This window comes from Etheostoma spectabile, chromosome 5 (assembly GCF_008692095.1).
Source record: "Etheostoma spectabile isolate EspeVRDwgs_2016 chromosome 5, UIUC_Espe_1.0, whole genome shotgun sequence".
NCBI lineage: Eukaryota > Metazoa > Chordata > Actinopteri > Perciformes > Percidae > Etheostoma > Etheostoma spectabile.
Genome location: NC_045737.1, coordinates 16533666 through 16549549, shown reverse-complemented (window position 1 = coordinate 16549549; position 15884 = coordinate 16533666). Strand labels below are relative to the sequence as shown.

The window sequence follows — 15884 nt, the reverse complement described above, 5'->3', positions numbered from 1 at the left end:
TGTGTGTGTGTGTGCGTGTGCGTGTGTGTGTGTGAATATTAATGTGTGTATGTTTTCGTTCAAAAATGTAACAAAAGATTTTATTCATGTGCCTTATAATTTCAGCACTTACAATCCTTCCATCCTTCCAGATTGTTAAAGGGGTCAGACATAGTTTTTAGGTTTGAGATAGACTTGTCTTTATTTTCACAATTCTCTGTCCTATTTAAAGACAACAATCAAACAGCACCGCCGGCTTTACATAAAGCAAGCTTGCACATCCACCTCATCAGAGTGAAAGGCAACTTGTAATGAAAAATAGAATAGGAATTAGGGCACGACAGAGAGGTAAGAAAGCCAGTTTAGTGGACCTTCCCAGTTAGAGAGACATTTGTACGTTGTCAGAAATGGCCACATGAAGACAGTGAAATGTGAGCAACGTGACTGGTTTTACAGTTGCAAGCTGTGCTTGGTTGACCATTTAACAACGCCGTCTTCTAGATGAGCTGCATTTTGATGTGTCTTGACTGCTCCATCTCTGGGGAATGTGAGAAAAGAACCACAGGCAGAAAACTGAGTTAGGCCTCGTCTTGCAAGCCACGTCACGTTTTCCTGTGAAAATCGCTCTATCGCTCTCTGGCAGCTGTCAGCTTTTCTTTAATCACTTTCTTCTCCTCTGTGCAGTGAACTCAATTAATATTATAATTCCATCAAGGTGTGCTGATCCTGTCATTGTAATGCATCTGCTACTCAACCAGGGCTATTGTTTTTAAGAAGACTGTGACAAGGCGCAGTCAAGCTAGTATACTGTATAACTTTCTACTTCTTAAGTCTTCCATGGCCCTGTTTGTGCTTGAAACCAAAACACTTCAAGGACTTTCTGCCCAGACCCCACCCCCAAAGATATTAGCATTGGTCATCACAATACACCACACCTCTGTCTAAAATCTAAACCAGTTAAAAAAACAAATTGACAAGCACAGCAGCAGGTTATAATCCATCTCCAAAAGGTGGGGCTTTTAGTGATATTCATACAGAGATTTACTTCTAATAGAAAGGACTTAGTGTCACCTCAGCTGACAGGCGCCATTTCAACATCGGGTCATTAAAGTGACTCAGAGAAGAAGTCAAACTGGATGCCGCTACGTTTGTTGTTGAGCGACACACCGCTTTCATCTTGACTATGACTCCAATTCTCTGGTTGTTCAGCCTCCACATCATGCTACAGTGATTCATATAAGGTGCGGAGGAGAGATCCGTCAGGGCGTCTCCTGCTCGGTCTGTTTTTAGTGTTGTTTACATGGCCATAGGTCCCATTTGAATGGTGGAGGTAACAGTTCATGCAACACCTGTCATTGAGCCCCTTAGGTCATGTTGACAGGTGTTAGCCCGGATTTATGTAATGAGTGTCAGAGCAAATTAAATCTTTGTCAAAAAGCTGGGCCCAAAAATTCCCAGCTTTTTGGGCTGAAGCTCCCGTTATTCCTTTTTTTTTTAGCTTCTTTTTTTTCCCATTTATAGTAGTGGATAGACAAGAAAGAGGGAGAGAGATGGGGGATGACATGCAGCAAAAGGCCACAAGTTGGATTTGAACCCGGGCCGCTGCAGGACTCAGCCAACATGGGGAAAACATTCTTACTGGGTGAGCTAGAGGTCACGCCAAGAATCCCCTTGCTTAATACGAAACATGTCTAAACAGCTATCCACTGGATAACCAAGTTATGAAGCTAATATGCCTAATAAAAGAGTCATGATCGATTGTGTCCAGCTGTGACCCAGTCGGTTGTTACACAAGCCTCAAAATCTGCCTATTCATCCCGATTAAGATCAAGAAGAAGGCTCTGTTTGCAGCTTTAACAAGGAGAGGATGGAGGACTGGGGTGAAGCCATGAAGGGATGCAAGTAGAGGTGGATCACAATTCAAGTGGCTTTGTTTCTCTGCTTTCTCTCATTTCACTTAGCCAACAGGTTGATGAAGCCAAAACCCTTGAAATTCTTGAAACCTGAGCATACTTCTTTTTTATTCTTCCCCAACTAAGTGATTCAGTATCTAATTTCGTCCAATCTTGCTGTTTTTATTTTTCAAGGTTTTCTAAAACCAGCCCGTTTCAGTCCACACAATGGCACAAAAAGAGGTACTAATCTGCTCGAATATACAACTATAGTGCGAAATACTGCCACCTGATGGCGACAGCCGACAGCTACAACAACACTCTCAAAGACTTCTTGGTTGGCTTGATGAATGAAACCATTAGAGGGACACAGGTGCTTCCAATTTACAAACTGAAAGCCAAGCCAATTAAATCCAGGTTCAGAAGTTTACAGCTTTGTAGCTAATGGTCTGCATGAGTAAACAAGGGCCGACTCAATTGAATCTTTGCTTTCAAAGAAATGAGAAGAAGAGGATCCCCAAAGTCCCTTTCAGTTTTCATTAGAGGATGCTTCCAATCAGACTGAATATAAAACATGTGAGGAGTTAGTCAGTAATCAGTAATTAGGTAACTTTGTTTATGTAGTGCCTTTCTAGAGCAGTCATGGGAAAGTGTATCACAAGTGAATTAAATATAAAGAATAAAACACTTGTTAGCACTAACACTGGTTAGAATGATACGGACAAAAACGAACAACAGCCAGTGAAAAAATAAAAAGGCTTTGCAAATTTTAACCAGATTTAAGTAATATTAAACTTGTAATGGAAGTATGCCACACTTAAGACTCCTACCCTCTGTGAGGTACAGCTAGTATGAAACTCAACTTACAGAGTTAGCATGCCTGAGATAAATTATGATTTGTCATCATGTGGTAATGTCATTGCCAGAAAGGACTGTTTTAGAGTCTCTCCCTGTTTTTTATGTTTATGTAAATGCAGTGCTGTGTTAATACAAAAAAAATCTAATTCAGATTAAGCTTTTCATAACATCAATATGTGCTAAATAAGTAGTTGTCTTATAAATGTAATTCCAAAAACACAACTCATGAATCTAATGCAAGTATCCTGCAGCTGACTTTGAAGAAAACAAATGTCAAATTACAGTTAACATACCACCTAATATTTAGAGTAGACTTTTTTTTAGACATGAGTTAGGGTTATATTGGTGCTTTTCTAACACACATCAGAGTAGCGGTTCTTGAACTCAACACAACCAGCTGTTTTTGTTTTTGTTTCATGTAAGAACTAACCTGTTATACAGTAGGGTTGCTCTCCTGTCCAGGTCCCATCAACCAGACAAGTGCGCTCAGTTGAACCGTGCAGTATGAAGCCTTTATTGCAGGTGAAGCTCAGAGTGTTCCCCTCTAGGTAATGTGTCCCATTCTTCATCCCATTCCTGGGTGGGAGAAGCGAGCCACAAGACGCCACTAAAAGAATAATAACACTTTCAGAAATCAATATTAATATGTTTTGATGTCTTAACTAATAACAACTGGGTGTTTTTGATAGATATGCAGATGTATGAACAACATTTCAAAACTAATGCCTTCTCTTTATTAACCTTTTTTATGCCATGACATTTTTGTGGAGTATGGCTGAATTCCTAACCAGACACACACAAGCTCTTATGACTCTGTATGGCACATTTTTCAGGCATTTCCATTATCCTTTTTAAATAAAAAACAAGCAACAACAAACATGTTTATACATGTACAATACTGTTTCACATGTCACTGTACCTGGCTCCAGAGCTTTTATTAGGTCCAGATGATTTTGGTAGGCCCTGAGCGTGGCGTTTCCCATTGTGAGGCTCCGAGTGGTCAGGGTATCATATTTACAGAACTCAGCTCCTTCTCCAACGCATATTGTTAACGTGTCTGCCACCAGAGGGTCATCAGGTCTCTCAGGTTGAGAAAAGGCAGGAACAAAAGTAGGATCATGGCTTGGTGGGAAACAGTAGGTATCCAAAAGGTACTTTGAGTCATATGTGAAAAGGGAAGTCTTCTTTGAAATGTTCCCTGTAAAACACCAGTTTAGACATGCAACCATAAGTTTCAGACTGATGCTAAACCAACTGAAATGAATGTGAGTAGTAGGTAGTTCGATGTCAGAAGTTTCCATAATAACACAACAAACCTCCTTAATTCCATTACAGTTTTTACACAAAGCACATGGAACACAGGAAAACAAAGAGACTGACTAATAATAAACTTATTGGGTTTTCATAGCTACTTATCAGACATGACCAACTACATGTATGGGAATTATGGCCACAGCAGCAAATGTTTGACCAATCAGACTGCTTGGTTCAAACTACTCTAAAACTTGAAATTGAAACTAAAAGGATATGAGGCAAACTATAATTTTGAGATAAGATCATAAGTCTAAGGGATCATTGCAGGACACACACATTATGCTGTCATGTTTTTGTCTTTTGACATAGACTTTGATGCATACAAAATTACCAGCAACAATGAATAAATTGGTTCCCACAAGATTAGGCTAGGTGTTTGCTGCACTTACAATAAAGCAAATTACTTCAGTCTGGAAAAGACTTCAAGGTCAAGCTCATTAAAAGTCAGCTACTCACCCATTTTGTATTGTAATTAAAGCAGAGACATTATTATTATTATTATCGTGTATGCATGAGGTTTGGCCCTAACTGTGCTCCAGAGATGTGGTTTCACTTGCACTGTATGGTCACAGAGCCTGATATCTCTCTGTAATCTATTAAAGCTGCACTAACTCAAAACACGTGCCTTGTTTTCTTCCTGTGCACTGCTAAAACATGTGTCAACGTTTTAGCCAAACGTGGCTCAAGTATGGTTTTCATTTATAGACATAATGATGGGTAATTATTAGCAAGTCATAAGATCCCTTCTAAACATTCAACATTGTAAAATAAATAAAGCTGGATATTTATGCTGTTTTAAAGGAAAAACTGATTATTATAGCATTGATCAATATAATTGATGTTTGCTGTTTCACACACAAGTTCAAGTCTTTCACACTCACAGCCAGCTCCAAAAGTGAAGATCTCCTCCGGCATGGCGTCGGCTGGGGAGATGATCTCTCCTGGTTGGGTGAACAGGTCATCTGATGGATCGGAGTTCATCCAACCGAGGAGACCCAGAGTGTGGTTGGTAAACTCCGTTGGAAGCAGGACGGTCACTGCCATGGCGCCTTCATGCACCCGAACCTCCATGGCAACTCCAGAGAGGAAGATTACTGTCACATTCTGAAAACTGGGGGCGAACACAAATACTCCTAGAAAATAGATATTGCGTTAGTATTTTATTGGCTCATTGTTGATTTCAACTAAACATGGTGAAAAAACATGTATAATGTATTAACCAATAACAAATAATCTGGAAACAACTTTCACATTACGCAATGGTATAAGACAAAAATGACAATAAATAATATCGTTGATGTCAATACAAAACTTGAGAGTATTATAAAGTTGATTAAAGTTGACCAGACATTATAGAACAATACATTTAGAGGAGAGTTTCCAGGTGTTAATGATGTCAGATCAAAATATTTCATGGTAGGATGTTCTTTATATTAAAAAATGCTATTTAGAGAGCTATTTAGAGTTAATGATGTTGTATGCAGCTGGTCAAGAGTGTCTAAACCAGTGCTGTTCACTATTTTTTCCCGAGAGTCACACTGATAGGACAAAGTCAATAGGAGAGACACTTTTACCGCAAAGTATCAAAAGTTACATCCAGTCATAAATAGCATGTCTGCCTATCAATCTGTGATCCCTAAACATAGAAAATAAAAAATAAAAAATTCAAGCTCTACAGATTCAAAATCAATTCATAGAAGTCCAAAAATTGATTCATATATGTTTTTTATTATAGTTTTTGTTTTGTAATGGCGTGTATTCTATCACATGGGAAAAGTAACTACGTTTACATACTGTGAATCAATTTTTTTTAAATTGAGAATTGTTTTGAATCAAAAATCAATTTTGAATAGAATCCTGAGCCTAAAAATCAATATTGAATCATGAATGAATTGAATCATGCACCCCTATACAATACGCCTGTTTTTATTTTTTACATTAGCCCATCATGTATCTAACCATCCAAGAGCACATTCGGCATTAAGAGGAAAGACGGCCCAAACTGGCAACTTTGCTGTGAGTCAGTGTTATGGGCGGAAGGGCTGATCTTTTCCAATCTATATTTTAATCTTGTAATGCCACCGTTTGGGGTATTTTTTAAATATAAATTATTTGTAATAGAGCAGACTCAGGGTTATGTGATAGCCATTCTTGTTTTGTTTATGTTTTTATGAAATATCTGTGTTGACTGCATGATCATATCACCGTATTATTTACTGCCATGCGAGCCACAAATTAAAGCTTGGTGAGCCGCAAGAGGTTCGCGAGCCATGCAATGAGTAACACTGGTGTTAATCATCTCACCGTGTAGGTCCATCCATCTTTGCTCGGTGAAAGGTAGGACCTTTTGGTTCCTTAGCACCTGAAGGTGGCCCTCTGCTAGACGCACCTCGATTAAATCAGAGGCTTTTTCCTTCATAGCCACGGATGAAAGCCATGTGGCTCTGGCCATGGTACCTTGGTGGTCAATATAAACATCACATTGTTACAGAAATGCAGTTAAGTTACAATTTATATATTCTGATGTTAAGAATGGTTTTATCACTGCTCAAGTCTCTGCAGTATCAAATAATCCAGATGTTTGATTTTACTGATCTAAGAAGAATATTAATTACATCTAACCATCTACAGTCACTTGGCCCATGACTGTTGGGTAATGCCTTGGAGGAAATTTTAAACAATGAAGTTAACATCTGTTCTTTTTCACCACATCTGACTCCAAGAGATACTGAGCGACAGCAAGAGGAAACTAACTTTTATCTTACAGCACCAACATGTTTCACTCACACAAGGACCTGACATCACTTGCTCTCAGAACTGTGTAAAAGAAGAGAGGGAGCCTTAAATGCTTCTTAGGAAAAGAGTACAAAGAGACTAGCGCAAGCAAAAGAAGACAAAAGAAATACCAAGGTCAATATGTCTGAGCAAACTCTAGAGGCAGGCAATCAATCTTGTGGCTTATAGAAAGAAAAAAAGATAAATCGAACCATAAAATAGGTCTCTCTGAAGAAGTCCTAGGAACAAGTTTCATTCAAACAAAGCTGCCATAGTAGCAGCTTGGGGATGAAAGAGGGGAAACAGACAGGGCTTTCACATCAAATGTGGACTCACCATTCTTAAGTTTCACCTGTTCTGTCCTGGCCTGAACACTCAGCTCTCTGTCTGGCGAATACACAAGGTAGAACTCTCCTTTGCCATTGAAAGTAAAGCTGAGGCCGTCAAACGTCATGAAATGTGGATCCCCGAGGACAACACCTGTGTGGCGTTGAGAAACAAATCAATAATGCTCTTTATTTTGAACAGTAAAATGCTGATCTCTCATTCTCCTATCAGTGTGCAGCTTATTGTTGTGTTTGTAGACTCGGGAGAGCAGGTAGTCCACTGTATAATCTAATATAATTCCACATCTTAACTCTCAGCCGCGTTCTGTAATTCATTTACCTCTCCTGCAAACTGATCTAGTATTACTTGGTACTCTAATGTCCATTTGCAGAGTAAAGTATTTGTATGTAGCCGCGCAGAGGCAATTAAAGATGAACTATTTCTTGGCATTTTTTATGTACATTTTGCAGTCTCAGTTGTACTAAAAGTTCAGCCAATAAAATCAATCTCTTCATTCTCTAGGTTTGATGTAGAAATTCATAATACCTTATTCTGTCCTAAATTATTCTGACAAAATCGATGTGACTTAGACATATGAAAAAACTAAACATCTTCCACACTGGAAAAAAAAACAGTTCATTTGTTTTCATTTTCAGATGTTTTTGTGGACTAAATTAGTAAGTCACAAACTGATTATGGTAGACCAGAAATTGGAGATCAGATACAAATCAACTGATTATTTAGGTCTTAATGTGCTGTGGTAATGTGACTATAAGTTTTCATCTATTCTGTGTTAGCATGTCTTATTTTAATTCTTATTTTGTTGAAAGCAGTCTTTGTGAATAGTCTCACCAATTCTTGGGGGCTGGTAGTTGCTGCACCCGCTAGAAGGTCGAAGGTTGAAGTAGATATTGCAGTGGTCAGACCACAGGCAGCAGTAGTAGAAACTCATGACATCGTAAAGCCAGTGGGAGTACCCCGGCACCCGTGGTGGCTCCCTGTATGGAGGTGAGCCCCAGTCGTGAGCCCTGTCTGGGGTGCTGCCACCGGTCGAGTCTCCCGTCAGCACCAGAGCGCCTGTGCGGTCATAGCAGCACTGCTGCCCCGATCCATGCATAGGACTGGAAATATATAAAGAAAACCACATCAAAAAGTGAAGATATGTCTCTATTTACACTTGTTAAAAAGGAAAAAAACTTGATCTGTCCTCTTGGCCCTCCTACCTGGCCTGAATTGCTCTGACGCAGTGGACACTACCTGGATGATAAGTGCACACACTGCCCCTCTCAATGTCACAACTATAGTCAGTCTGAAATAACACAGTGAGTAAAAATAAGTCCCAATAACATAAAAATTATGATTTCATATGATTATGCAAGAATGAATACTTAATGATCGGTGTCAATCCTGTTGATTTTAACAGAACTCAGTAAGTGCCCTTGACGCTGATCACATATTATGATTTAACAAAATGCACATTCCCTAAATTAATCCTTGCAGTCCTTGTTTCTTCATCATCATTGTTACACTATGTAATTGAATCAAAGCAATGCTTATGTTTACTTCCTAAAACTCTAATCATAATGATCACAATGTGATTTTCAAGAATGTAAGGTAAGACTCAGAGAGTAAATGATACACAAATGGCCTTTTTGTGGGTGAGGTATTCCTCAAAGGAAAGCAAATGTTTCTGTGATTTTATACACTAATTATTAGAACTAAATTTATTATTATTGTTATTATTGTTGTTACTATAGATACTACCAAGACTACTTCTTTAACTGAAAAACTAAAATAATTTATAATTGAAAAAAAAGAAATAATAACAGAGTCATTATAGTGCACTCACATGAAACCTGCCTGTGTCTGCTCGGGCCTGTGCCAGAGTGCAAGGACAGTCAATGAGCTCATCCAGGAAGTTGGGCAGTGTCTTCTCCAGGATGTCCCACTGCAGACACTTGTTTCTGGCCCAGGCTGCAGAGTCATTTCTGAAAGCCTGCTCCAGGTGCCAGGCTAAGACATGACCTCCACTCCAGAGTCCTTGTACATCCCTGCATATAAAAACAATCCCCATTCAAAGTTACTTTGACATATTTTCCTTGAATACTGAACTTAAAATAAAGTTCAAGCTAGGAATGAAACTAATTATGTGAATCCAAATCCAAACACTTCCCAGTGACCGAGATGACATTTGGCTTGTTTTTTAGAATCAACAGTAGAAAAAGGCAAGCATATTCTATAAGCATAAATGTAGCAGCACCAAATCCTCACATTTGAAAAGATGCATTGATTGGAATCTTTTCTTGCAATTTGTTGAAAAAAACAAAAAACGTGTTTTAATACATTTTCCTTCAATCATCTACTGTAATTGTTTATGATGAGTAATTGTAGCTGCTTGCAATCTCACCAATACTGAACTCAGCCCATGCACATTAAACTATTACTATGTTGGTGATCACCTCCATGAGTCAGAGTAAGGCATGTTGGATTTTACATCTAGGTACATGTGAGGATCTGGTGAGAAAATCCAGATCAACTCTCTGTCATACAAATTAACAACACTGACTTGATACTTGATTACGCTAACTATATATATTTTTTTAAGATTCTCTTTTTTTTGCATTTTTCTGCCTTTATTTTGATAGGACAGCTGAAGACATGAAAGGGAAGAGAGAGGGCAAGTAACATGCAGCAAAAGGCCACAGGTCGGAGTCAAACCTGGGTCCGCTGCGTTGAGGAGTAAATCTCTATATATGGGCGCCCACTCCACCAACTGAGCTATCCGGGTGCTCACACTAAGCATACTTTAAAACAATTTGCATATACTGTTTTATGTACTTTTCTAAGATTGTGTCAATTTATAACGGTTTACAATTAGCAGAGTTACAATTAATCTGAATCTTTTCCCGGTATCAGCCATATATGGGCAGAAAGCACCTTCAGATGTGGGATATTTCTACAGTGCTTTACATGTATAATGGATACCTTGCTCCATCTGACTTAGAACTAGCAGTGATCCGGATGTTCCCTAGCTCCCAGTCAGAGAAGTCCTTTGAGGGCTCGGGGATAAAGCCAAAGGCACCAGTGTTGGACAGAGACCTGCCCAGAGAGTATAGATAGCTAAACTCGGCCTGCAGAGAGGATGATCCATTCGCCCTGTCCTCTGTGCTCCCGTTGACCTCTCTGTAACCCCACAGCTCTATGTTGACCCTCTCTGCTCCAATCAAAGAGCTGTTCCATGTCATCGTAAGTCGTCCTTCCATGTTTGGCGTGCCGTAGTTCAGCCACTGTGTTGCATTCACTAGGGTGACTTCAAAGGCAGGGTCTGCTTTACTAGGGTGGACTAACACAGGGAAAAAGAGAAAACACTAAGGGGACACACAGGTAACCAGAGTTTTGCTGATCCGAAGTAAAAATATGTGAGGTTGTGCAACCATAAGAAGGGACAATAAAAAGCTCACTTGAAAACTCTTTCTTAAACAATTGCAAAAATAGTTATTTGCTTCTCAATAATTCTAATCATTTCTGCAAAATTTCATTTAATCTTTTCACGGTTGCACCATTTGATATTTTTTGAACGGTAAAAAATATCTTGTTATGAAAGGACATCTTAAGAGCTGTAACTGAATCACTGTATTTACGAGAGGTATTTTTTAAACAGCATTTTACATATTTTTCTAGTCACTGATACATACAATCAATCATTACAGTGTATTATGGAATTCAAAATCAAACAAATCAAATGAAAGGGGCAGGTGTTTGTTAAATTTAGAGGTGGAAAATCTTATTTGATATATATCAGCAACATACCTGACAAGTATTCTCCAGATCTGTCAAAATGTATTCCGTCTGTTGAGACGGTAAATGGTATCCAACCTGTCTCGTACAATAAAGGAGAGATGCAGTAGGCGTGGCCTTCAGCATCAATTAAACCTTCTCGTTCAATCTCACCTTTGAACCTGCAAGAGAAACAGATACACTTGATTTTGTTTTGTTTTTGGGCTACGCAATACTACTAATTTGTTCTTGATACCATTTCTCTTCTGCAAACACTCAAGTTTTTAAAGAGGTTTCACACAACATAACTATTAAGAATTAAACTTTTAAAAAAATGTAGTTTGGACACATATCACTTACCAATACTTTATTTAATAGAACAAGTAGGCTATTACAAAACAAGATCTACTGCAAAACATATGCAGACAAACATATAGTCAGAAAAACACAACATGTGAACTGCAATATTTTCCACATTGTGGACCTGTAATGGAAATAATCTTATGATGGGTGTATGCTAAATTTAGATCGTGATGTGTGTCAAAGGTCACTTGTACAACATAGAAACAAACCTGCAGAAAAGGCGCCCACCAGGATGAAGGACCAAACTGTGGATCCTGAGAGCTCTTCCACCAAGCATGGAGCTGGAGTGAGGAGTCACCTGGAAACAGAACTGGTTGTAGTCTGCACAGCAGTTCTGCAAAGACACACACGTTGCATGGCAGGAGCATTCCTCCAAAACATCTCCGCACTTTCCACTGCATGTTTGACCTAAAACAAAACAATCATGTTACACAAAGGAAGCCTAATATCAAAATCTATACACCTGCATATTGCATTATTTGGTTAGTTGCAGTTATAATGATGCAAGTTCAAATAAATCGCATTTGTTTCCTCTGGCCAAACAGCAGGTCATTTGAATCTTTAGTCACAAAAATATCTTTGAAAGTGACTTACCATCTGTTTTAGATGAACAAATCAGAATAAATCCACAGAAATAAATGGTCCCTCTTAAGTGTGCTCTCATGTTTAAGACAAAATAACACTGCGTGAACACACATACCTTTCTGTCCTACACCATGCTCGATTGAAAACCTAACTGTCTATGTTGAAAACCTGAGCTGTGCAGTGTATCAAAGGTCATTCAAATAACAAACAAACTTAACTACACGAGTTTACGAAGGCAGTTATAAAGTTATTAATTAATAACGTAGGTGAGTAGTTTTTCCTCCGGCGTACCATAACGCGATATATATGCTTCGCAATAGGCACACTGTCATGCTTCATTTCATTTGTTTTCATATTTAAATCGGTAAATTTTAACAACTTACAACGTTAACAACTGTTTATTTATTCACTTTGCAGTAATAGAAGGATATACTCTCGCGAGACATTGCAGTATTTGAGAATTTGGCGCATGCGCAGCGCACATAACGTCACTTACTCGTATCCCATTGACGATGGATCCCTGTGGGACTCAGAAGGAAGGGGGATTGTCAAATTGAATGAAACAATTGTCTTCTTTTTTCTTTCATTTGTTCTGGAGTATCTCCACCACCTTTACTGGGACAAGAACCAGAAGGGAGGAACAGTAGGGGGAGAAATAATGACGTTTTTCTTAGTCAACCAACGTTAACAAGCTAACGTTAACCGACGTTGGCTAGCTAGGTTAGCTCCAGGCTCACATAGCCAGCAGCATCAGTACCGTTACTGTAGCTGCTTATAATACAATATAAGAAAATGTACGCTCTCTACACAATTATTGCGTCTTTAGTTTCTTTTTTAATTTTGAAATGGATGAAAAAGAGGAGGTATTGCACCGACCCGAAAAGACTTGATGGCAAAACAGTTCTTATTACAGGTAAATAAACGTCTAGGTTAATTTTACAAATAAAAAATAGTAAACATAGCTTTCAGAAATCCGAAACTGTTTTAAAGAATAATTTGCTTTTCTGGGGTAAATATGTAACGTTAGTCCTGATTTGACAAGTCTAGGTAAAGTATGTGGTCTGCATGTGAAAACAAAATCAGTCAAATGCATTTTCACAAATAAATGGAAATACAGCTTTCACAAATCGTATAGGTTGTTATAGAGAAACTTCCGCCTCTCTTGGATAATGTAGCCCTGCTTTGACATGTCAATGTATAGTTGTTTCGTTGTTGGGTAAAGCACCAACACATGAATTTACTGTTTTTGTCTATATATTTTTTTGCAGGTGGGAATTCTGGCATTGGCAAAGAGACAGCTGTTGCCTTGGCAACGAGAGGCGCCCGTGTCGTTATTGCTTGCAGAGACCTGGACAAGGCTGAGAAGGCTGTGAGGGAGATCAAGTTTAAGAGTCACAGTCTTAACGTCCTTTACATGGAGCTGGATTTGGCCAACCTGCACTCTGTGAGGGAATTCTGTAAGAGCTTTCTCCAGAGAGAGAAGAGGCTTGACATCCTGGTTAATAATGCAGGTGAGGGTGCCAACCACTTGGAAGATTCTTGATACATGAAACAATGTCACCAAAGGAAAAAAAAGGAGATGAAAGGTGTTCCTTTGAAGAGATAAATTGGACGTTTAGATTGGCCACCAGTTACAGTTGTTTGAGCTAACATTGCATTAAAGATGTGTTGATTTTTTTCGTTAGCAAGGCACCAAGGGTGCTGTATACTGTACACATTGTGCAGCAACATCAGCTAAAAGGTAGGGCGGGGACGATATGCGTCTGTCCAGATGTGATTCCCACATGATACATGGGTGCCTATTCTATTAGTATTGGAATTTTCATTTATTGTGATTCTTGAAGTATTGCAATTTGTATTGAGTATTTTCCTTCTTTTTTTAAAGATGATTTTTTAGGCATTTTAGACCTTTTTATTTATATAGGACAGCTGAAGACATGAAAGGGGAGAGAGGGGGGAATGACATACAGCAAAGGGCCGCAGGGCGGAGTCGAACCTACGTCATAGAGTAAACCTCTATATATGGGCTCTACCAGGGTGAGCTACCCTGGTGCCCTTGTTTTCCTTCTTTAACAAAAACAAAAGTTGAATTATACACTTCTAAAGACAAAATAAAGACATTTCTAAAAAGTAATTGTTTTCTAAAAAGACTGCAGATCACATGTAAGTCAGTCTGACATTTATTTCATGTGTAAAGAAGTACATAACATGTTTTGCTTGAAAAGGATATGATGTAGAAAATATTTGAGTCTAGGAAAAAAAAAACTTTTTAAAAATAGTCGCAACACCCCTAATAAAAGCCATGTTTCTGCTTTGTCCACCTCGTTGTTTTGACCCTCCTCAGGCATGCCCAGTGTCCTTGACTGGACGGACGAAGGCTTCAGCATGTGTTTTGGCGTCAACCACTTGGGTCACTTCCTCCTAACCAATCTGCTTCTGCCTCGCCTGAAGGAATGTGCCCCTAGCCGGGTTATTACCCTCACATGTTCTAGCTACAAATACCAGAAACTGGACTTCCAGGACCTCAACTACAACCTGCTGCCCTTCTTCACCTTCTGCCGCAGCAAGCTGGCCAACATCTACTTCAGTCAGGAAGTGGGCCGCATCACTGAAGGGAAAGGAGTGACCTCCTATGCTGTACACCCTGGTAAGAAGGGTTGCTTTGCAGTGCCCCACTTGGGTTGTATGTGCAGTGCACCCTATCCACCTTCTTTGCTCAAAAAGCTTACAAAAAAGTACAGGTTACTGTAAAAAGGCATTTAATGTAACAAATGTAATGCTAAATTCACAGATTTTTTTTTATTTCCTTACATTTTCTAGAACAAAAAAATAGAGACAGTACTCAATAAGAAATATGTATATCTCTTGTTTCCTAATATCTCTGCTTCCTTGTGTTGTTTAAGGTTTTGTCCAAAGTGGTTGGACGTGCCACTACTCCATCCTGTTCCGGATGCTGATGCAGGTGATCATGTGGATGTTTTTTGTGCCGTGTGAGATCGGAGCTCAGACTGTCATCTTCTGTGCAGTGTCAGATGAAGCTGCCAAACACAGCGGGGGTTACTTTGTCGACTGCCGACCAGCTACTCTGCGTCCTTTTGCAAGAGACGCTGGTGTGGCAAAAAAATTGTGGGAGGCCAGTGAGAGACTGGTCAAACTGGCCTGATGGTGGAGGCTTAAGAACTGATTTTAAGAGCTATTCATGATCATCTACTCATTTTTTATTTATTTATATTTATCATTAACTCTTTTGTTGTGAACAATGCAGTTGTAAAGATTTCTTGTTCTCTTATGTACAACTCTGTATTCAAAGAGGAAATGTTTTGCACAAATAAAAGACCCCGTAAAGCTTTACTGCGTAACTTTTTTTTATGTGAAATAAAAAAACTAATAAAGACAAATTTGAAGAACAAAAAGTATGCAAAGTCAATCCTAAAGGACACGCCGAGGCCACGTGATTCCTCCCTCGAAAAGGTCGCAGTGAACTGTACGCACCAATGCTAATTGTGTTTTCTAGGCACTGACCAGTTAAGAAAAATATGGTCTGGGATAAAATAACTAGCCTACATTAATCCAGAAAGTCATGTCAGGGTGGGTGTGTCGTGTATAGTAGGCTATATGGCACCGCAGATAGAACATCCTCGCAACTTTCATAGGAATGAACGGGAGCCCGATAACAACGTATTCAGTTCTCCATCCACTATCGGAGCTGAGACGTCATTACAAGCAGAATGATCTCTACTATAAACACATCAGTTGGGTTGTAACCTGTAATTCAAAGGGGCAGAGATTGAGTGAGTATTGTTAAAGGATGAATCACTTAAAGAAAATGGCGGAGAGAATTATTCTTCTTGGACGTTTCCTGACCGGCCATGTGTGTTCAGAGAGGAAGTTGTGTGTGATAAATATCCAGAAGTCCCTTATTGGTTCTGTGAGGATGTCTGTGAGTTTACTGAGTCCTGTAGAATGGGTAGATTGGTGAATAAGTGCACCATTAGCTGGCTTATGCTGTCCTCC

General features: G+C 39.1%; 2 protein-coding genes and 1 long non-coding RNA gene across 5 annotated transcripts in view; 2 read left to right on the top strand and 1 right to left on the bottom strand.

The window, feature by feature from the left end:
* LOC116689788 (uncharacterized) overlaps positions 1-1447 on the top strand; it is a 14212-nt gene extending 12765 nt beyond the window's left edge. Inside the window, exon 4 of the long non-coding RNA XR_004332098.1 lies at positions 1438-1447. This is a non-coding gene — a long non-coding RNA (uncharacterized LOC116689788). The remainder of the gene's footprint in view (positions 1-1437) is intronic.
* susd2 (sushi domain containing 2) overlaps positions 1-12213 on the bottom strand; it is a 24102-nt gene extending 11889 nt beyond the window's left edge. For 2 of the 3 annotated variants that reach the window (XR_004332097.1, XM_032516404.1), the window contains exons 1-12: positions 11880-12210; positions 11495-11693; positions 10956-11104; positions 10131-10488; positions 8995-9196; positions 8369-8454; positions 7998-8266; positions 7155-7298; positions 6348-6500; positions 4925-5176; positions 3649-3927; positions 3160-3336 (exon numbers count right to left, since the gene is read on the bottom strand). Coding sequence is in view for 2 of the 3 variants with exons in the window: in XM_032516404.1 (XP_032372295.1) it covers positions 3160-3336; positions 3649-3927; positions 4925-5176; positions 6348-6500; positions 7155-7298; positions 7998-8266; positions 8369-8454; positions 8995-9196; positions 10131-10488; positions 10956-11104; positions 11495-11693; positions 11880-11949 (2338 nt within the window). In the remaining variant the exon portion in view is untranslated. Of the gene's footprint in view, positions 1-3159; positions 3337-3648; positions 3928-4924; positions 5177-6347; positions 6501-7154; positions 7299-7997; positions 8267-8368; positions 8455-8994; positions 9197-10130; positions 10489-10955; positions 11105-11494; positions 11694-11879 lie in introns of those variants that run through there. The other variant, XM_032516405.1, reaches the window with a different exon arrangement.
* A 146-nt stretch (positions 12214-12359) lies between these two features.
* si:dkey-174n20.1 (retinol dehydrogenase 14) lies at positions 12360-15221 on the top strand. The gene is made up of 4 exons (XM_032516787.1): positions 12360-12783; positions 13139-13381; positions 14215-14517; positions 14774-15221. Exons 1-4 carry the CDS (start codon positions 12663-12665, stop codon positions 15031-15033), a joined length of 927 nt encoding a protein of 308 aa, XP_032372678.1. The 5' UTR covers positions 12360-12662; the 3' UTR covers positions 15034-15221.
* Positions 15222-15884: the final 663 nt, after the last annotated feature.

Excerpts from the sequence above, each read along its gene's own strand:
- si:dkey-174n20.1 (XM_032516787.1), top strand. The coding sequence starts at position 12,663 with ATGTACGCTCTCTACACAATTATTGCGTCTTTAGTTTCTTTTTTAATT. Across the intron at positions 12,784-13,138 it reads CAAAACAGTTCTTATTACAG|GTGGGAATTCTGGCATTGGC; the intron begins GTAAATAAACGT and ends ATTTTTTTGCAG. Across the intron at positions 13,382-14,214 it reads CATCCTGGTTAATAATGCAG|GCATGCCCAGTGTCCTTGAC; the intron begins GTGAGGGTGCCA and ends GACCCTCCTCAG.